General features: G+C 42.9%; 1 protein-coding gene across 1 annotated transcript in view; it reads right to left on the reverse strand.

Moving 5' to 3' along the window:
• The window catches only part of Trpm3 (transient receptor potential cation channel subfamily M member 3), an 863,316-nt gene that overhangs the window by 58,009 nt on the left and 782,914 nt on the right, over nt 1-22,393 (reverse strand). Inside the window, 3 exon segments of the mRNA XM_052188302.1 lie at nt 7,515-7,689; nt 14,666-14,917; nt 18,776-18,904. Of these exon segments, the coding sequence (XP_052044262.1) occupies nt 7,515-7,689; nt 14,666-14,917; nt 18,776-18,904 (556 nt within the window).

Below are 22,393 nucleotides of genomic sequence, written 5' to 3' on the forward strand. Positions count from 1 at the left end.
AACTCTATGTCCTTCAGCTGAGGGATGGACAATGACAATGGGGCACATTTATACAGTGGAATTTCATTCAGCTGTGTAGAAAGGAAACCATGAGATTTGAAGGTAAATAGTTAGAATGGGAAATGCCGAGTGAGGGACGCTAGACCCAGAAAGACAAACGCTGCATGTTCTCTCTTACTCGTGGTTTCTAGCTCTGAATCTTTAGATATGAATATAAAACCTCAGTAACTGCACAATCCAGGAGAGTTAAAGGGACTGTGGAAGGTCCTGGGAGAGGAGGAGCTTTACAAGTGGGGAAGAAATGTGACGTGTTCTCTGTAGGTCACTCCTTTTTTTTTTTTGGTCCTAAGTCTAATACTTCATATTTCAAAATATTCTTGCCCAAATGTTCTCAGATCTGAGGTCCGAAACCATGGTATGAGTCTCCAGATCACAATATGCCTGGCGATTTACTTGAGAAATTCAGACTCTCTTGACATATTCTTTTTCATCTCTCCAGCATGAAGAGTTCAAATCCTGTGTCCTTGAAGCACAGTTTTTCTTCACTCCCAGCTAGGGGCTTAACCCACTTACGTTTTCTTTACGGATGGTAGCTAGAGCTGAACTTGATGTCTGAGTCAAAAAGTCACATGTTGGGTTTTTAGATACAGACAATTCTTGTATCCCATGTTCTTTATGTTTATAGATGACGGGACCCTTAACATCGTCTGGGGTTGCCCTATTCTCTATGTAGGTATCTCTAGTATTAAACATGCAATGCTTGTCTTTCCTAGCCTGCTGCCTATCTCAGCTAGGCAGAGTAAGGAGAATTAGTGTTCTTTTATAATGGCTAACTTCATCTCAAAGCATTCCCAGTAACCTTCCCTCACTTGTTTCTGTTCTATTGACACACACAGCCTCTTCTGCAGGCTGCTACTGCTGGTTTGGTTTTCATCATTTTTGCTGATCTTGGAGTCTTCTCTTACCCTACCAGGCTCCTCTTTTTAAAGATAATTTCTTGTACTTGTTAAAGAGGTCATGATAAAATATAACCTGTAAGGAAATGTACTGACTTGTCTCTTTTAAAAGGGAAAGATACTTCTTATATTGCTTTTCCTTACTGATAAATTAGGTGACAAAACAGTCCCTATAGCCAGATGGGAACTCAATGTTTCTTCAGTTACCAGTTTGGGGGATTTAGTACGGAGAATTATGAGAAAGTTATGAGTATTTAAGATGTATTAAGCCCACAGAAGTTCTTTTTCTGTAGGGATACCTAGAATTCATGCAAACAGTCCCATTAGAGTGGATAGATGATATATGGGCTTTGGAGTCAGGCCAACCAAGATGGACCGAACATGTTCTGTTAAAGGAACTAGAGTAATCAGCCTTTGAAGATGGGTCACTAAAAATGGCTGGAGAATTTTCCATCTCAGGGGAGGTTGGAACCATAGCACAGAAATGAACAAGTTTGACAGAAAGTAAGCAATGACTTTGCAAAGAACTCTTCTAAACATCAACCTGGTTGACCCTTTACTCTTGGCACTGTTACGATTCTTGTGTTCTTCATATCCTGCTTCTGCCTTTCCTCTCTCTACTTGGGCTTATCCACCATGACTTTGACATTAAGAGACATTCTTGATCCTAAAAATCGGCATTTCCATTTCAGCTCGTTTGAATTAGATCAATTAATCTCTATTTGTGTGTATGTGTGTGTGTGTGTGTGTGTGTGTGTGTGTGTTTGCCTGCTTGTCTGTATATATACCACTTGCATACAGGGACCTGTGGAGGCTAAAAGACAATATCAGATCCCAGGAAACTGGAGCTAGGGCTTTGTGCACTGTCTGATATGGGTGCTGTGGACTGAATTTGAGCTCTCTGCAAGAAGAGCCAATGCTGATTATGGAGTCACCTTCTCAGTCCTCCTTTTAAAATTTATTCCACTTTACAGTCCAGATTGTCCTATTGAGCTGCAAGTCTGGACACTGTAGGATCTACAAACTCAATCCAACCCCAGTGAGACACCAGCTCTGGGTATATTCCTGCCCCCCAAGTATTTCAGTAAGTGGTTTTTATACATTAGACTGAGTCAGGAATCTCAGGGTGAGTTTCAATGCCCCCATTTTTGGATCCCCACCCACTTCTTTTATCCCCTCTTCCCCATCTGGCTTTGGCCTAGGTTTTTCTGGTTTTACCTTCCTCTGATCTCATGCTGTCCTTCTTCCCCAATACCAGCTCCATTAAGAATGCTCTTTCATCTCTCCTGTCCTCTCTTCCTCCCTCTCCATGTTCTCCCTCTTCTTCTCCCTCCCCCTCTCCTTCCACACCCATCTGTCCTGCTTCCTGACTCCTACCTCTCACTTTACAGTGAGCCATCCTCGATCATTTTCTGTGCCTAGAGCCTGCCACTCTAGGTCTCAGTTTGGAATGCTATTCTTTCTTCACACCCCCTGCTCCCATCTGCCTAGCACACATCTGCTTGTGTTTCAGGGCTCTGCTCAGCCTGCTTCTTCTCTGCTGGGGCCTCATCTATTACACCATGCTCCAACTCCACACGGTACTGGTGGATTTCCTATCTGAGCTTCACCTCAATACATAGGTTGTCAATGGCGGTCCACCCCTGTTGAACTGTAAGCTTCTCCAGGGCAATGTGTCTTTTGTGTTTGTCTAAAGACTCTGGTTTGCAGCTCTTAAGCAGAAAAAAAATACCCATTGAATGAAGAGTGGATTCTAAATAGAGTTCTTCTACCTTTGAGCAAATGCAGTGGATATCATGACAGCAGAATGCATGTGATTTCACAGCAGAGGCCGAAGGCAGATCTCTCTGTTCTCTGTAAATCTCACGAGCCCAGGTTTGTATTAGTAAACAAGTCATGTGGCTCTTCTTTATAGTGTGGGCTGACTGTTTCAGGGACAGCCCAGTGTTGGCTAGCTTCCTTAGCAGTTTGTGAAAATAAAACCTAATGAAACCGTCTCCCTTTCCCCCAGTGTTGGCACTGGCCCCAGCTTTCTTTTCCCAGAGTACTTTTCCTGGTTGGGCAACATGCCGCATGCTATAGCTGGTAGGCATCAGTGTGCTCTGAAGTCATCAGAGGTCAGTCTGGAGTTCCAAACAGAAGCCCAGCCCTGAGTCCTGAGAACTGGAGTGAGATGATGGAGACACACCCTATCATCTTGGTGTTCTTTGCTTCCCCAAGGCAAGCATATTTCAGGCGCTTGAGCTGTCCTACTTCCATACCCAAATCAGGGAATAATTAATTGGAGACAGAAAAGTAATTCAGGACAGCACTTGAGCTTTCCCCACACATGCTTGTTTGAGTCAAAGCCATGGAGACATCCTGGATACCAAAGAGCAAGGGATTATATTAATAGCAAAATGTTGCATTCAATCAGTCAATTAAAAACAAAATAACACCCCCCCATCTCCTCCTTCAGATTACCTGTTAATTTCAGATGAAAAAGCCCCAGGCAGTAAGAAAAAAATTGACCCATGTACTAAGAAGATTGGATAGTTAATTCAGAGTAGAAATGGCGAGATAATATTAAGTTGTCATGGTAAAAAGTAAGTCCTGGACAGTTTCCTTCCACAGTACTATCTAAACTTGTAAAAATACCCAGAGAAGCAGAAAGGAGGACTAAATTTAGACCTGTATTTAATGCATTCAAGAGCATGATTCATTTCTCTTCTGCCTCAGTACAGCCTGGGAAATCTGAATATATAGCAGGATGGATGCCCTGTAAGTAAGACGAAGTCTCACCCAGCAAGAGGCTAGAGAATGTCCGAGATACCCTGTCTCTTCTGCTAATAACTTCCAAGCAACCTACCCTCCAAACCAGATTTCTGAGCTGATGAAAAGCCATTCATTTAAAATTTTGTTCCAGTCTTGATGCCAACATTGCTGAGAATTTATTGATTCTGTTGTTCTTTTCCTCTCTTAGTGGGTTTTCTACTCAAGCAGCTCTGGGGTTCTGGCTAGCCCTCAGAGACGTGCAGTATAGGTCACCCTAATGAGACTTCCCAGAAGAATGTTGTAATTGGTATTGGTGTATTTAATATAATGCAATGAAATAATTAATTTTATGGCACTAGGTATTGAACCCAGAGCTTCCTGTGGGTAAAGCAAGACTAGCATTGCGCTACAGCCACAGGCTAATATTGGTATAAACACCCCAGACTTCAAGTCACCGTGGTAGCCCTTAGCTGGGGCTCAGCAAAATAGTATGTATGTAGCATAAGTATTCAATGTCAGTGACAGGTTATCTGAAAAAAAAATCAAGCCAAGTATCATATGTAGCATGGCTATTCAAAGGCAATTTCAAAGGTTATATGAAAACAAAACAAAACAAAAACAAATCCCAAATGTCAACCAACCAAACTAGCCAGCCAACAGCAGAAAATTCAGTTCCTAGGAATCAGATTATCATGAGGCTCAGCCTCCAGGGTAAAAATGGTTCTGGTCCCGTCTCTGTTTTCATCCGTCTCTACTTCCAACCACACTCTTGTAGCCCTCTGCTTCCAAATCTGAAGCAAAACTCTACCCTCTCAGATAATTTAGACGAAGACTGTTCTATATGTCACGTTAGTCCAAAATGAAGTAGAAGAAAGATGTACTTGTTATTTTGTGATTTTTAAAAAATATGATTCCATCTTTTTCTTTTTAGTTTTTAAGCACATTTGGAAAGTAACCTTACAAGTCTCATCCTACCGTCTTTGGCTTTATAGGTAATTTCTGACTAAATAACAGGAAAATAGATGAAATATAGACCAAAATAGCTACAGTTAGGTAACGCTGCCTCCCAGAAGTGAGGGCACTATAGCTGTCCTCCATTCTGAGGTCTGCCATTGGTGTGAGTAACCCATTCTGAGGGTCCCATTGCATATTCACATTGACCACTCCCGGTGAAGAAAATGATAATTCCCCCCAACATGAAATGGGTCCAGCCACTTAGAAGTCAAAACAACCAGAGTTAGATAATGGAGCACGTGCATCAAGTTAGGAATGAGTCATCTGAGGTGTGTGTGAATGAGCAGAGCTGGAAAGGGCTACGCGGGGCACATCCATAGCATGGGCTTGGCAGACCCTGGGCAGCGAGGGCCTCAGGTCCGGGTGGATATGAGATCCAGTCAGCCTGAAGACATGCGCCACACACCAACCTGGACACGGCACAGAGAAAAGGCCACATACTGTAGGGCAGCGTCAATGATTTGTACCTTTCTCAAATAGTTTGGTACTGGTTCTTCTGGGAAATTCTCAAGAGTCATAGGGAACAGGCATCCAGTCCTCATGGGGGCCCATGAGTACAGAGAGTGGGTCATTAATAGGACAGTCATGTCCAGTGACCTTGGCTGAATATTATTTGAGATTTGGGGACAACCATCTAAATCCATTTGAGAAAGGACGAATACTCTTTAGCACTCTACACAGAAAACTGGCTGATTTAGCTTAGAACAGAGTCTGCCATTGAAGCCAACTTCAGAACATCACAGAGGAAGAGGGCAGGGCCTCAGCAGGGTCATATTCATCTAAGGCAAGAGCAGGTATATTTTGGGATTTGGGGTCGAGATTTATCCTCACACACATAGAGTACCACAGATCTAATTCGCAGGGTGGGGGAATTTGTCTATATTCACTCTTCAGTCACACAAAACACCTCTAGACTGTCTTGGGGGGTAGGATGGGGGAGAGTTCAAGTTCTAAACTATAATCAGCCCTTCTTTTAAAACAGCGAATACTAAATCCTTGTGTTCAGCAGATGGTGGTGTTTGTTGCACTAGGCTGGGCTCATAGTACAACATCAATAAATGGCCACTTGTAGAGGGACAGACAGAATCCCATTTGTAAAATACATCCATACCACCCCTTTCTTTCTCTCTTCCTTTCTCCCCCCATTTCTCCCTCACTATGCTGTCCAAATGTCCATGGGGTCTCTGTCTCATTCTATGGGAGAAAGGGACAACTTTGAAAAGGCAAAATAATGTAATAAAGTGGAAAAGCGATTTCCAGGAGTGGGATTGAATAGCATGCTTAATCTCTGAGGAAAATCATCATAGCGAGCTTTTGAACTGTTATTTTGCCTGTAGGGACTATTTGAAAGGATGCTCTCTATAGAAAATTCCCATACCAGGGGAACTACCTTCCGAAGGCTGCACATTGTCACTAAAGATATCAAAACCAGAGGATGGAGCTAAAATTCTTCCTCCATAACTTGGCTAAGTCTTGTGGAACAAATATTTGTTCGAATTAGGTGTTCCAAAAGTCTTGCTTGCCCCAGATAACATGTTTTCAGAGAGAAAGTGTATTTGTTCAAAATTAATCATGGAGGGGAAAATGACATGTTGCTGTGTTCTATTGCCAGGACATATAATGCTCTTCATAGGCCTGAGGACTCCAAAGCTCAGGTGTCCTTTGTCCTTGTGTTCCTAGGCCCCATCCTGTCTGGGAGGAGGAGGAAGATTGGGGTGCTGACTAGATTCTGCTCCCACTCTGAATAAGCTATGTAGTTATGTGACCCTAATCTGTGTTCACAGTCCAGGGCTCAGATGGCTGGCCTGTCAGCAAAAAATGTCTGAAAAATGTTAATTTAACAGTGTTGGAGGGTTGTTATTTCTAGATCTAAACTCCTCAGGGAAAAGGGGAAAGAGTTGCTCCTGGGATTCAATTCCACAGTTAAATGTGCTTCTTTTCAGATGCTTTCTTCCCGAGTCATTTCCCGATGCCTGGTGTGCCCTGACATTTGGTCCAAATAAAATCCTGGAACAGACTCCTAGACTACAACTATCCTCCAAGTTCACACAAAAGGAGTTGTTTGTTGCAGAGACTCTGCATCTAATAGGCTGAAGGTACTGGGGGCTGTTGGCTCTTGGTCCACATTAAGTCACTTTATAATATAGATACCCCCTCCAATCCCCGGAATTTGCAGCAAATAACTCAGTCTATGACCTACGGGCATTTTCCATATTTCTTAGTAATGAATTCAGGCTTCATCTGTGTCTCAATAGCACATAACGTAAGACAATGAGAAAGGCTGTTGGGGAATAGTTTCTAGTATGAGGAAAATACCATACAGATGCTTGCCCTTAATCTTGAATTCTAATGACGAAATTGAGAATTGTTTATTTGTTCTAAAGTCAAACCCAAGGGATTTATTTTTTAAAGCCTAGCAAGATGAGGGTTAGGGTAGGAGTGGGTAGCTGTGGTACAATATATTCCCAGTAATGAAATATGAAAAACATGGTCTTAAAATTTTGAGTTATATGCAAGATTATATAATTTTAAATGGTTCATTTTGTATCAAATTTGGTATATTAGATATCCATTCTTGTCATTGGACATACCTGAAGATACACTCAAGGGCTATTTTGCTAAAATAGTATATTCACCTGCAGTGATTGTCTCCGCCAAGATAGCAAACTAGGAATCGGTCCTCTATCTTGAGCCATTTATTGAGGACAAACAAATGGACTTGGAAAAGACGTGACTCAATTGAAGTTAAAATACCTGACTTTGGTGTATGAGAATCATAAACTTGCTTACGGTCTATCTGGTCAGCAAACACTTCCCCATAAATCATCCAATAAGGCATGTAGAAGATATTCTTGGCCAGTTTCCATGATGGCTCCTCATTGGGAAAGAGAATGGCTTGCCTGGCGACCCCAAAGCTCATCAGCACCACCAGCATAATGATGACAAAGTACATCATGTCTATCATCTGTAAGGGTGGAAAAGGAGAAACAGAAGAAAAGACGTGTGATTGAGCACAATGCCTAAGTCAGGAGTTGTATCTATTTAGGAGGAAAGATGGACTATTGAAGCTGATGTCTACAAACTGAATACTGATGCCAGTTGCTATTTTTTTAAACAAGTGCACACACAATGGAGCATCTTCATTTTTATGGATATTTATGGAACATATCTAGGCACAGGAGTGCTAGTCCTCAGGATCTGGGTTCTCCACATGGCGCCAGCACCCATATTTTAAAACTGTTCTGAGAGAAGGCAAATCTCTTGTCTTGGTTTCTTTCTTCTTAGGAAAAAAATTAGAATCAGGGTAGTTGGACTATTTTAAGAACTAGTGTAGGTATATTCCTACTCTTAGTTCTGAAAGGCTAAGGCAGCACTGGAAAACTCAAGAAAATTGGGCTTACAAATAGACTTAGGAGAGGGCAAATGGGAACCTATCCCATTGCCTGATTCCCTGCCATAGACCAGGCTCTCACAGAATCATCCATTTCCTCCTATATTTCTCTGGTAGGGTATCTTATTATAAAGGGTATTTTCACAGGTCTTAAAAACATGAGGCTTCATGAGCTAAACCAGTGCCTGTTGTTGATGAGATGGATTCCTTCTGTGATGTGCTTCTAAACTGCTCCTGACTGAATCCTTTCATAATGTTCTCCCCTCACCCTGCCCCCACTTTCCTTATCCTCAGCTGTGCTTGTTTCAATGCTGTGGTATTAGAGATCTGTTTTTCTCACATGCTAAATCCCTATCTTATCCTTACTGAAACATGATAAGTTTGCAGTAAGTGGTGATTCCAACCAGCAAACCCACTGTTTCCTTAAGAGACAGTTCTTACGCATCTGCCTACAAAGGTGGGTGGATTGTCTAAGCTCAGCTAGTGGTGGGACCTCATTCCATGGCGCCATGGTGAGGTAGGCATGTGACACAAGACAGAGCCACCAGAATTGTCAGACCAGTCTGTATTTGTTTTGTTTTGTTTTTTTTTTCCTTTGGAGACAGGATGTCTGCAGGAGTCTAAGGTATCTTAGAACTCACTAGGTAGGTGGGGCTTGCTGGAAACTTTGTGATCTTCCTGTTTCAGCCTCCAGTGTTTCTACCATTTCTTTAAAATGAAAGTAGACAGAGAAATTCCCTTTCATTCCTTGTAGTGTTCATTCTTTGTAATAATTCAGCATGTCAGAGGCTGAGTTCTCCCACCAGTGAATGAGGCAGATATATAAGAGGAGAGCTACCCCTGCCCAGCAGTGATTGAATTATTTTGGGTAATCTTTATGGCTAGCTACACCTTGTCCTATTACAAGTCAGTATAGAATGTTTAAACTACAGAGATTGGTTTTCACTCCTTGCATCAAAAGGTCTGATACTAAAGACTTCCTCCTCTTGGATGTTATAGGATAAGAGTGTCTACCCACAGATAATGATAAATGCTAATTATCAGTGTTTAGGAAGGTTCCAAATTGTCTTATTGGTTATTGTTACTCTTGTTCTGGGGACTGAACCAAGGACGTAGTGTATACTAACCATCCACTCTATTATGGACCTATTCTCATCTCTAGCTTAAAAGAGAATATTCCATGGAACATGTTCCAGTAACCTAAACATTATGGTATTCTTGGGTACCTTAGGACACAGGGGCCTCAATATATTTTAGATCAATTAATCAACTTTCAATACAACTTCCAAAATTGTATGACCTTGAAGTGAGACAGAAATTTCTCCAAGATTCTTACTTTTCATGTCTGTCCTCACTGGTGAATGCTAATTAGTTATTTTTTGCCTCCAGTGAGTGGTTGCAGGTCCCTAAGGGGGTGAGATGGCCAAGTTGAAACAGGTTTGTAGGAAACCCAAGTCTGTGTTTCGTCTTTTTTTCTTCTTATTATTTTTACAAAATGTGTTGATCACTTATTTACAGCAAGTTGTATCAGTGAAGAAGCACAGAGGAATCTTCATGTGATGCTTGCCTCTACTGATTAAAAAGCTGGGTAGCGTATGACTAGATATGCACACAAGACTGAGGACCTAATCTGACCCAAGAAAACTCAGCCAGGAAATAGAGAAATTGCACCAATTTAATTTTTCAACATTTTTTTTTTTTAAAAAAGATTGATCCTAATGCCTATCAACAGGGCCAACACAATAAAAGGAAAAACATTCTTTCAAAACACTGAGCTTTCTCTATTTCAAAATCTTCACCATCACAAAGGTATCAGGATCTGAACACCATTAGTTGAAGAGAAGCAGATTTCTCTTGTTTTCGAAGTTAAACTATCCTGTGAGTTCAATATTAAGATTTGGTCCCAGTCTTAGGGATAGCTTTCAGAATGCTCAACAGAGAGGAACATCCACCGTGGTGATGAAGCTCATGCTCTTAGGTGTCAGACAACCTGGATCTTGACTGCTAGCAAAAATAGCTATGTGAAAAAAAAAATCCACTAAAAAAAAAGTTTTTCCTGACCATTAAAAAAGAGAGAAAGTTAGCTTAGCGGCTTGGGGCAAGTTGCTTAATCATGTTTTTAAATGCTGTAAGTAGGATAATAATAACAATCATGAGATTACCTTTGACTAAGTGTGATAGCTATGCTGTATGTTCTTGTAAATGCTAGCATGTTATTGGAAGGTCAGGATGTAGTCAGGAGTTTGAACCTTGTCTCCGTCTCTTTCACAGTCTGTTTATTTAATTGATATATGAGGGTTTTAAGATATATTCCATGGGGTATAACAATGATGCCTGAGATGTGTCCCACATGGTCCCTGGCACAGTAACACATAGCTCCTGCTGTGGTTTCTATTATTATATAAGTGAGTTAGTACAAGGTTTTCAGAATTCCCTTGAGAAATGAAATATGAAGGAATAAAGACAGGATTTCAAGTGATCCTGGACCTGCAGATCAACAGGACTGCCAGAGGAGAAATGGGCCTTCTGTGCTGTCAGGCATTTGATACTCTGGTTCCTTCCACGGGGCAAACACAGAAAACCATTTCAGAATGAGCACCTGACCATTCTGTGCCTGGTTTCCAGACATCAAGGCACATTACGCTACCTGGGTGCGGATTACTAAAGAGGGCCCTGTTAAGTTGAGGCCTTTATCTATAGCACATCTAGTAAGACTTCAGCTTGCAGTCTGTCTGGCTCACTGATAAACTCTAAAGGTGTCTTTTATCTCCCTTTTGGGTCGATGACTCAATTTTTGAACTAATTATCTTAAAAGCATGCTGTAAGAACCCAAAGCCCCCAAATTTCCCAATTTCCTCCTTATTCCTGACTAATAAATGAAGTCATTCATAAGTTACAAAGTAGAGATGGACCCATCACAGCCCTCCCGCTCATTCCTCACTAAGGCTTCACTCTTCTCAAAACTGGGGTAATGACGCCATTATTAAAATGATAGACACGGAAATTAAGATAATCTCACTGCATTAATGTAACTTTAGGTACTCCAGAGAGTTAAATGCCACCAAGACTTTCAAAAATGATTGACTTGGCTGGGATCTTTGAATAGTTTATCTGTTAAAATAAGGTAACCATAAAATTTAATAATCTCCTAATATAGGGGTTCTTTATAGAGGGCAGTTTTGTGCTGCAGGGGACATTACATAGGGTAATGTTTTAATGTTTGGAGACATCTTTGTTGTTCTAACTCTCTCTCTCTCTCTCTCTGTGTATGTTAGAGAGAGAGAGAGAGAGAGAGAGAGAGAGAGAGAGAGAGAGAGAGCACGAGCACGCTACTAAGAATCCTGTAATATATAGGATGGGGATTCTGCTGCAAAGGCCCACATAGTCCCAACTGGGTGTAGTGTGCAAGCTTGTGGTCCTAGCACTGAGGAGGCAAAGGCAGGGGACTAGTGAGAGTGGGTTACATAGTGAGATCCTCTTTCAAAAAACGAGAAAGAATGTCAAGGTGGAGGAAAATTGGCCTGATTTCCCAGCTCTTACAGTTTCATAACTTTCTCTTATTTTTCTTGGAAAAATCTGTGAGAATCTCATAAAGGCCTGGCCTCTCCAGGAAATCCATAGAAACATTTTTAAATGTAAGTTGAGAACAGGGATTCATAGATCTCTTTCTTCCCTTCAGCCAGTTCCACAGAGTCTGCCTTTAGACATAAGAGTTTTCACCCAGATCTCAAATCCATTATTAAATGAAGACATAAGTTTAGAATAAACAAATTATCTTCATACCCCCTTCTCAAACAATAATAAATTGAGCTGGATTCAGTTTGGGTAACTTAGGCTCCAGAATCTTTTCTTCTCTAGGATATGTCTGGTGTCATTTACCCTAATCAGTGTTGGTGTGTTCATTCCAAGTTCGTGTCCACAGCGGCTGGTTATATAGGACAATAGTGTTTATAAACTTCCCTTTCTCCATTGTCCTTTAAAAAAACAATATAAACACAACAAAGACAGACATAATTTACCAACCAGCCAACTAAGAGCCAGCTATTGTTTAGTATGTGCCAGTCCTAATTACCACAGCTCTACAAAGTACATTTATTGTTCAGTGTTGCCTTAGAAGGCAGTGAACTGAATATCAAAGAGCATAGGGAATTTATTTTGAATTTAAAATTTTCCTCTCATTGTGTATATTTGTTGGTGCTTTTTTATATAAAAAAATAGGAAAATTTTTTAGTTACTTAAGATGCATTTCAGCAGCATTCACACACAGATGTTTAATAAATAATGAATTAACAATGATGTCTATAGTAAATCTTAAGTGACAGCAAACAGGAGTATCTATAATGCTATTCGTTAGTTTCAGCAGCATGCGGGATTGAAGTAGAGATGATACCAAAGAGACCCTGTTGACAGGGTGGGTGTGCTCTGCTTTCCATATGTCAGGGCTGTCCTTAGAGAAGCGGGCATCAGGCTCTGGTGATATCCCTGGAGTTTCTGGGGAAGGAGCTCATACACTCCGCAGCCTCCCCTGCCCTGCCGCCAGCTTCACTCTGTTCGCCAGCTCAGTCTTAAGGAAGCTGAGTATAGTCTAGAATGTTGAAGCCCTCAGCCATTTGTATGGAAGTACATTAGCCTGCCCCCTTGAGATTCTTTCTCCTTCCTTCCTTCCTTCCTTCCTTCCTTCCTTCCTTCCTTCCTTCCTTCCTTCCTTCCTTCCTTCCTTCCTTCCTCCCTCCCTCCCTCCCTTCCTTCCCCTCTTTCTCTCTTCTTTCCATCTGTTTGTTTGTTTATTATGTATGTAGTATTTTTTCTACATGTAAGTATGCACACCAGAAGAAGGCATTAGATCTTATAGTACTACAGTTAGAGATGATCGTGAGCCATCATGTGGGTGCTGGGAACTGAACCCAGGTTTTCTGGAAGAGCAGCAGTGCTCTTAACCCCTGAGCCATCACTCCAGCCCCTTTTCTTTTCTTTTTCTTTTCTTTTCTTTTTGCTTTGCTTTGCTTTCCTTTCCTTTCCTTGAATTAATGGAGCAAGTGCCTTGCTTCCAGGAACCAGGGTTACTGGATAGTTTCCTTTAGTATTTACAAATCCCCTGGATTCAGATCCCACCTCCCCACCTCAGCTCAACTCAATCTTCCCTTTGTTGGCCAAAACCCCCTTCTAAAAATAACCTTTATGATTTATTTATTTATTATATGTAAGTACACTGTAGCTGTCTTCAGACACCCCAAAAGAGGGCATCAGATCTCATTATGGATGGTTGTGAGCCACCATGTGGTTGCTGGGATTTGAACTCAGGTCCTTTGGAAGAACAGTCAGTGCTCTTAACCACTGAGCTATCTCTCTAGCCCCTAAAAAGATCTTTATTTGATCTTATTTTACCTTCAAGGCATTTGAGACAAGCTTTGCTAAGTAGTCCTGGGTGGCCTGGAATCTGGCATCCTTAGCTTCCCAAGTATTGGGAGTCTAAGTGACACAGCCACACCCATCTTTGAAAGTCACCTCAAGAACTCATCTTTTATCTTCAAAATATGTTAACACCTTTATTGGAGACTGTACTGATTGGTTTTATATATCAACTTGATACAAGCTGGAGTTATCACAGAGAAAGGAGCCTTCCTTGAGAAATGCCTCCGTGAGATCCAGCTGTAAGGCATTTTCTCAATTAGTGATCAAGGGTGGGAGGACCCATTTTGGGTGGTGCCATCTCTGGGCTGGTAGTCTTGGGTTCTATAAGAAAGCAAGCTGAGCAAGCCAGGGAAGAAAGCCAGTAAGGAACATCCATCCATGGCTTTCTGCATCAGCTCTTGTTTCCTGACCTGTTTCAGCTCCAGTCCCAATTTCCTTTGGTGATGAATAGCAATGTGGAAGTGTAAGCTGAATAAACCTTTTCCTCTCCAACTTGCTTCTTGGTCATGATGTTTGTGCAGGACTAGAAACCCTGACTAAGACAGAGACCAAGTCCTCCTCCAAGCTTGGCCTCTGTGAGCATTCGGAGTGAAGCCATTGTGACCTGTGGTTCTTCTGCACTTCGTAGGTGTCCCTGAGCACCTTTCACCCTGTATGTAAAGTGCTTTCCTTCCTCTCCTGTCCCAATCTCACAAAACGGCATTTTTGCCCAACTTTTCTTTCTTTTGGAGATAGGCTTTCTTGGTGCAGCCCTGGCTGTCCTAGAACTAGCTCTGGAGATAAGGGGCCTGGATCTCAGAGGTCCATGTGCCTTTGCCTCCTGAGTGCTGTGACCGAAGGCCTATGGCACCATGCTCAGCATTGCCGACTCTTAAGCCCGTGCCTGACATAAAGCAGGTGATCTTTCCATATGCCTCAGTTAGTAAATAGGTGGCTGATGAATAAATTCTTTAGTTTTTAATATAGCAATTATAGTCAAATTCGCAAAACACTCAAAAGGAATTTAAAAAACGAAAACAGCTCTGGGGCCATCTCATGCAGACCTCAGTAGCAAATCCAAATGCATCACATTTCTCTGTTTGTGATGATGGATCTGCCTCCGAGAATGGGTAACACGGAACCAATTGACCTTGCTTACCATTTTCCCAATCATCATTACATATGGGCCCAGATACTTGTTCACGCCGAAGATGTCTAGCAAGCGGATATACCAATAAATGATGTTCACACAGTAGATGACCCTCCCGTCACTCCTGAAGGGCTGGTCTTGAAGACGAAGGATCATTCCCACCGAGAAGAGAAGGATGGCGATGAGGTCTGTGACGTTCCAGTACTCCTGAAGCCACACTTTGACTTTCTGCAGCAGCTTGCCAGGCTCCGACATTAGGATCTACGAGGCAGCAGAGAGGCCTTAGCTCCGACTTATCCTATCATTTCAGCTCAGCTAGAAAGTGCTTTCTTTGTTAGCTGACACAAGAGGCTATCCAGCTTCTTGAATACCTGTATGCTATGAATTCACAGTTGAGCTAAGCTTTAGACCCTCCAGATGTGCACAGTCTAGAAGCAGATGCAAACAACAGGTTTGATCCTTGAGATTGTCTGGCAATTCTGAGGCACTGCAGGCTTTTGCTACAACAATATGTATTTCCAACACATTGCAAAGCTACAAAATCTTCATCTCAGTAAATAGCTCTTTAGAACTGAGTGATATGGGGCACTCCTACAGGACACCCCCCATTCCTCTCTTGCATCACCAAGTCTTGCCACCTGCAAGTACAACCCCATGAATGGCTTCTTTCCACCCCCATGGTTGCCACTGAATTCTGAGTCCTATTAGATCAGGCACATGGTGGCACCTGTTTCCTAATGGCCTCCCTGTCATCACTATGGCCACCAGCCTACCACCTACCTATTTTCTGAGCAACACGCAGTGTGCTCTTTAAAGACCTAAACCAGGATGTGGTTGGTGATTAGAGTTGTATGTGTAAGCAAGAATCATCAAGCAGCATCCCAACGTGGGTTCCTTTCATTACAGGTAAATTATACTCCATTTCTTAAGCTATCTAGCTAGATAGATAGAGAAAGAGAGAGTTGGTGTGAACCAGGAGTACATGGTTGAGTTCCTCTTTTGTTCCATCACTGCTAAGTCATCCCTTAACACTGGCCTTGGAATCCTGGGACCCTGTAGTTCAATGATTCTCACCCTTCCTAGTGCTCTGACCCTTTAATACAGTTCTTCATGTTGTGGTGACCCTCTCAACCATAAAATAATTTTTGTTGCTACTTCATATCTGCATTCTTGCTATTGTTATGAATCATCACACAAAGTTCTGCATTTTTTGATGGACTTAGGTGACCTCTGTGAAAAGGTTGTTCTAACCCCAAAGGGGACAAAACCCACAGGTTGGGAACCACTGCAGTGGAGCATCATGGGAGAGTGGAAAGGGAAGTGAGTTTCCGATGACCCAAGAGGTTCCAGACCTAGTTCACTTTACTAGTTGTGGCATAGCAAACAATTGCTCAATCTTGTTTCCCAGACCTGGAAACGGGGATGGATGTGATCATGGTTGCCACTGACCTCACAGACTTGTGGGAGAACTGGGTGAGATAATGTCTACTAAGGCTTGCTGTAAACAGTTCCATAGTATTAAGGGACTCCTGTGGCCGACTGTGGTGACTACATGCAGAAGTATGTGCTAAAGAGAATGGGAAGGCAGCACATGAAACCACAGCCTTCCTCGTGTTTGCTTGGGAGGCACGGAAGCATGCAAACTTTTCCATCCTTCCAGGATCTTGCGTCTGAGTTCTCAAGGGCTTGTGTACCAACCATGAGGAGGCAGGAAGGCCAGTGCTTGTGGGAGTTGTCATCCATTCCATAGTTGAGCCTTTCCTTACAAAGTTCAAGGTAAGGGCATTGGGGGGAGGGGGGGAAAGGCGACCTCACCAGTTGCAGAGAAAAAGGTCAGGCACAACAAATGGCCACAACCTCACTTCCCAGAGCTTCCTCAGAGACAGGCACTCTTCAGCTGACCCAGTCCTGACCCAGCATCGGAAGCCCCACCCTGCCTGCCTGCCGGCCTGTGACACACAGCTCCATAAGAAATGGTTAGCCAGGCCTGGAGGTTGCTGGCAGCCTGCCCACTTGGCAGCTACTATAGAACAGTCCAAGGAGTACAGGCTGCTCCCTGTCTTCTTCCAGCCTAGTCCTGGACAGCGTCCAGTCTCCACACTCCAGTCTTTCCCTCCTCTGCTTGTGATGGGGAAGGAATCTGTGGTTGGGTATTAAGTCTCCCGAACGCCAGCTGGCACCACACAGCGGCAGGGCCCCTAGCGGGGAGCAGGCTCAGTTCTCAGAGCTACACAAAGTCCCAGGCAAATTGATTACTGTTTTTCAGCTTACAAGTCCATGGTACTGCTCAGGAAACGGAAGGCCCTGTGAATGGCAGAATCTAGTGCACAGAATTGGCTGCAGCAACACAAGACATCTCCCTGCCTTAGGCCTCTAGTCATTGAATCCACTCTCTAATCAAATGAGACTTATATACTATTTTCAAACTTCCGGGATGGGGGAATGCTAATTAGAATGAAAATAGCACCCAAGCAGTTCCAGAGAAAGGTGCTGGATGCAAAGTGTGTGTGTGAAATTTAATAGATACCGTATCTTCCTTCTTTGGAAAACATTCCAGAGGTGAAATTCAATAGGGTGAGAATCTGTGAAGCTGTCTGGGTGATGAAGGTGGGCTTGTGGGTTTTAAAAACTGGCCCTGCCCCCTTGGGTACCCACCCACTGTAAAGAAGCAACCAGGATTATTCTGGAGCTCCCAGAAACACAGACTTGACAGGATGCTTTTCCACTGAAAAGGCCCCGCCCACTCACTGCAGTTTCAGGGAACACGCAGAGGAGTCACTTCACCTTGCAAGCCTGCCTTCCCTGCAGGTTTTCTCTGGTGAAGTTGGAGTTTGTGGAGAGCACTGAGCAGGATTGCTGCTCCCTCTTGTGGACTGTTTCTTGACCACAGTTTTTTTTTTTTTTTTTTTTTTTAGAAGCTCTTGGAATCTAAAGAGCTGCTAGGGTTAGCTTTTCTTTTTCTTTTTTCTTGTTTCTTTTCTTTTCTTCCCTTGTTTTAAACTTAAGTGTTTGGAGCAGTTTTAAGTTTGCAGAAAGCCCTTGGCATGGTAAATGTGGATCCCTACAAGGGTGCTTAATTGGTGGATTGATGTTGACGTATTATCACTCAGAGACTGCAGTTCACATCAGGGTTCACTGTTGGTAGGGAATATTCTATGAGTCTGAACCTATGTGGAATGATTTGAATCCATGACCAGAGAGGCATCCAAAGTATTTTTGTGCTCTTAGAAGCTCTGGGCTTCACCTACCATCATTCCAAAGCCCTACCACCAGCAACCACCTATCTTACTGGTTCCATAGTGCTACCCCAGAAGTTTCCCCAGAATTTCATGTCTGGAATCATACAGACTGTATGCTGTTCAGATTTTTTTCTCGTTGTAATACACACCTATGTTTTCCCATAGCCTCATAGCTCATTTTTTTTAATTTAATTTAATTTTTTTTTTTTTTAGCACTGAATAAGATGTACTATCCATGTGGTTTGTTTTGACTTCAAACACATGATATAGGGGTGTCCATTTCTTAGGCTATCTGGAGGCAGGTGGGGAGAGAGGCTGCTACATCCTCAACCTGAAATACCACAACTGTGTGTCCCAGCTCTGTGGCGTTCCCTAGGGGTGGGAGGCTGGCGTACGCCCAACACGGGCATGATAGACATCAAGAATAAACTGAATAAAAGGATGCAGGCAGAGAAGTTGTTTCTCTCTGCTCACCATGTGGGTTCTGGGCATTGAACTCAGGGAACTGCACTTGGCGGCAAGTTGCCGAGACACATTTGGAGAGGTGACACTGGATTGGTGGACAATGTCCAAGGAGACCCCAAGGGAATGGGAGTTAAGAATAGCAAAACTTCACAGGGATGACACAGGGATGACAAGACAGAGGTGTAAATGATACGGAAGCCCACTGGACGATGTCTTGGGAAAAAGGCATGTGAGCAGGAAATCGACTTAATGCCCCTAGGAAACCTTTCTAGGTTTGACAAAGAGGAAAGCAGCAGCCCTCGGCAGCAGCCCAGAACACAGACTGGGGCCTAATTTGGACCCCAAGCGTCCCTTTTGTCTCTCCCTCCTCAGATATGATGAGCCAATCTCCCGTTTCCATTTACGAAATCGTTACCTCTCTCATCTTCTCTATTCCCAGAGTGAAAATGTAGGAGATGACAATCCATTCCTGAGTGGAAGGCCAGCGCTCCATCTTCACTAACACGATGTAATTGAAGAGCATCAGGTATCCAATGTAGGCCAGCTGCAAGGAGACACAATACAGCAGTCTAAGTGCAGAGGCCTGGGATGGGGCCGGGCGAGACCACTGCGCTGTGGCAGCACAGAGCCAGGGCAATAGGCAGGGGACTGTGACAAATGAGATCTAGAGTTTAAGTATCAAAGAATGTTTATTGTCTGTGTACATTCCTGTGGGGGTGCGAGGACAGTTTGCAGAAGCTGCTTCTCTCCATCCACCATGTGAGTTCTGAGGATTGAACACAGGCCACTGGGCTGATGGCAAGAATCTTTCCCTGCTCAGCCATCTCTGCCCACATAAGTTTAAAAAAGGTTATCATAGTTAAAACAATTTAATTTGCGAAGTTAGTTTTGACCCTTATCTGTGGGCATATATGTTGCCTCTGGGGCCCAACCTTGTAGCTTTGTCACCGTGTATGAATTTGTGAGCCAACCAGCTGTTGGTTTGTGTGTGTGTGTGTGTGTGTGTATGTTCATGTGTATGTATTCATGTGTGTGTACCTGTATGTATGTGCATATGTGTGTATTTGTGTGTATGTGTGTTTATCTGTGTGTATGTTCATGTATGTGTATGTGCATGTGTGTGTGCATGTGTGTGTGTGTGTTTGTGTTCTGGTGTTCTGACTTAGAAAAGAACCCGGCCTATCAGGGATCTTCTTGCTTATGTATAGACTTGGCTTTCCATGCTAGGGTGACACTTATTTTAAAATGCTATTTATTTTTAAATTATTATTGAAAAATTATTATTATTATTATTATTTTGGTTTTTTGAGACAGGGTTTCTTTGTGTAGCCCTGGCAGTCCTGGAACTCACTCTGTAGACCAGGCTGGCCTCGAACACAGAAATCCACCTGCCTCTGCCTCCCACGTGCTGGGATTACAGGCATGCGCCACCACGCCCAGCTGAAAAATTATTTTTAAAACATTAAAAATATATACTTATTTTTCCCTGGTAGTTGCCAGGTAGATTAATGCCCACCAGAAAGGAAGACACATATAGTACTTATAAGTTGGCAAAACTATAGCGTCAGCAGCCTAGATTTACTCTCAAGGCTCCACTTCTGGTCTCTCCTGAGTTTATAATATCTTCCTGGTGTTTTTGACCTGCAGCTGTCAGCTTCTTAGGGAGGATTTTACCTGTTCTCCACTGTGCTGTCATCCTGCCCTACCCTGTCTGGTTGGAATATATCTGAGCTTGCTTTCTGCTTCTTTGAAATAAAACAAGAGAAAATAAAGCAGTTTATGGGAAGGCCTGGGGTGTGTGGCTTGTTGTGTACCAGAGTGGATCAAATCCTCCTGAGGCTCCAGCATCTGGAGTTTGAGTCCTTATGTGACCAGCTGAAATGCTAGATGTGGACAACACTCCTCAGGGCCAAGGCTTGGAGTCTGTGCCTGAAGGATTCAGTGATGTCAACGTGGGAAGGAAAGAATTGGTGGCGCTCTTGCATGAGACAATTTACCCCAAGGGGAATGGCAGATGACTGGAACCTTCTGTAGGCCATGCTCCCAGATGAGCCCGGCCCTGATGGCCTCAGGAGCTGTGAGTGGGAACCCAGAGCGAGCTGATTACAGTCTGTATTCCTTAGTGCGTCATGTGGCCAAGTACAGGACTGACTGTGGGCAGGAGGACTGAGGATTTGAGGAGCTGAAGACATTGGGTGACCTTGGGGCTGTAAAGGCAAGTTATGTGGCAGAAGCCACAGCCTGCCTGGCTAGAAGATGTGGGACCAGAGAGATGTTGTCTTATCTACCAATGGGCTCTTTCTTTTATTTTATAATTTGAATAGACTTTTAATGTGATTCAAAGGTACCCCTTATACCCCCCATTATATTGTTGACACATGTCCAGGTAAAACTGTGGCACAGAATTCCCTTCCAGAATTTATTTTCTTTCTTTCTTTCTTTCTTTCTTTCTTTCTTTCTTTCTTTCTTTCTTTCTTTCTTTCTTTCTTTCTTTCTTTCTTTCTTTCTTTCTTTCTTTCTTTCTTTCTCTCTTTTTCCTTTTTTTTTTCCTTTCAGTGTCATAAGTTGTGCACAGTAGGCAAGCACTCTACCTCAGCCCTTCCTTCATCTGAAGTAAACAATGTCACATCTGGAACAATCAGACCTTGACGGAGCATTGTAGCTGCTGAGGGTTAGCTGAGTGCCTTCTCCACCAGGGTGATTTAATTTTTATATCTCCACAACCACAGTTACATTAACGTCAGAATCACTAGTGAGTCATGAGGCTTTCTCATCAAAGAGGCGTTCTTTACACATTGGTTCCAAGTGTGACTGGGTCCACGTGGGTTCAAGCTACAATCGAGAACACACGGATGTCCACTCTGCACCTGAATGCATAGTTACAAGACATGAAGTAGGGAAGTCACTGGGTGAATCTGTCTAATAGCCTCTGCTCCCTTTGGCTTGGAATTGCTTCTATCCTTCTGGCCGCTTCTTTCTTTTTATTGAATAAAGAAAATTCTGTTGCTTCGAGGTAGAGTGAATCTAGTTATGTGCCCTGTTTTTTGTTGTTCTTGTTGTTGTTGTTTTAGCATTTTGTGAGGTTTAGTGCAAAATATTCCAAGGCATTGTCTCCTCTTGTCACTTGTCACATGTTCACCTAGTGACATATGAACTCATTTTTTCAGAACTTGTGCATTTTAGAATGTAAGTCTGTGGAAAGGGGGCGATTTTTGTACTCAGGACCAAGGTATTTGGAGGGAGGAAGGTGGGCAGAGTAACTTGGGTTTAAATTTCAGCTCATGCATGACATCTCGTGTGATGTCACCTAACCTGCTAGGGCTTCTGGGAGAGGCTGAGGCAAGAAGCAGGAGTTTGAGCAAAACCTGAGTGAGACCCTGGCTTAAAACCAAACCAAACCAAACCAAACCAAACCAAACCAAACCAAACCAAACCAAACCAAACCAAACCAAACCAAACCAAACCAAACCAAACCAAACCAAACCAAACCAAACAAACCGCCAAACCAAAAGTGTCATGTGTGATTCCAGTGATCTTGCCATGGAAGTGGCCAGGGTGTGTGTGTGTGTGAGGCAAAAGCAACAGGGCTGAAAATTGTCTGAGTCGAGTTGGTGGGGACCATGAGGATCAAGGAGCTAAAACAGTGGGACTGTTGAACACCAATGGAGAAGCCAAGGCAGATGGCTTGGAAGGCTAAGTGGGGGCAGTCTTCATTCAAGAGATGCTTAATTCTTTACACAATTCCTCCCGTCAGTTTCGCCTATGCTTTGGACCAGGAATCTGCTAGCATTTGCAAAAGGCCTCAGGGTGGTTGTGTAGGTCAAGAGGGTTTGCTTGTTTGTTTGTGTGTGTGTGTGCTCATAATTAGCTTTTTTTGTTGTTGTTGTAGCACACGTGTGGCCAGATATAATAAACACTGAAAATTGAAATTCATATTTCACAGACTATTCTATTATTTTTAGAGCTATTTCAGTTTTTTTAAAAGGTTAAAAACAAAACAAACAAGCAAAACTAGGCTGGGGTGGTAGCTCAG

The sequence above is a fragment of the Apodemus sylvaticus genome, chromosome 1 (assembly GCF_947179515.1).
Source record: "Apodemus sylvaticus chromosome 1, mApoSyl1.1, whole genome shotgun sequence".
NCBI lineage: Eukaryota > Metazoa > Chordata > Mammalia > Rodentia > Muridae > Apodemus > Apodemus sylvaticus.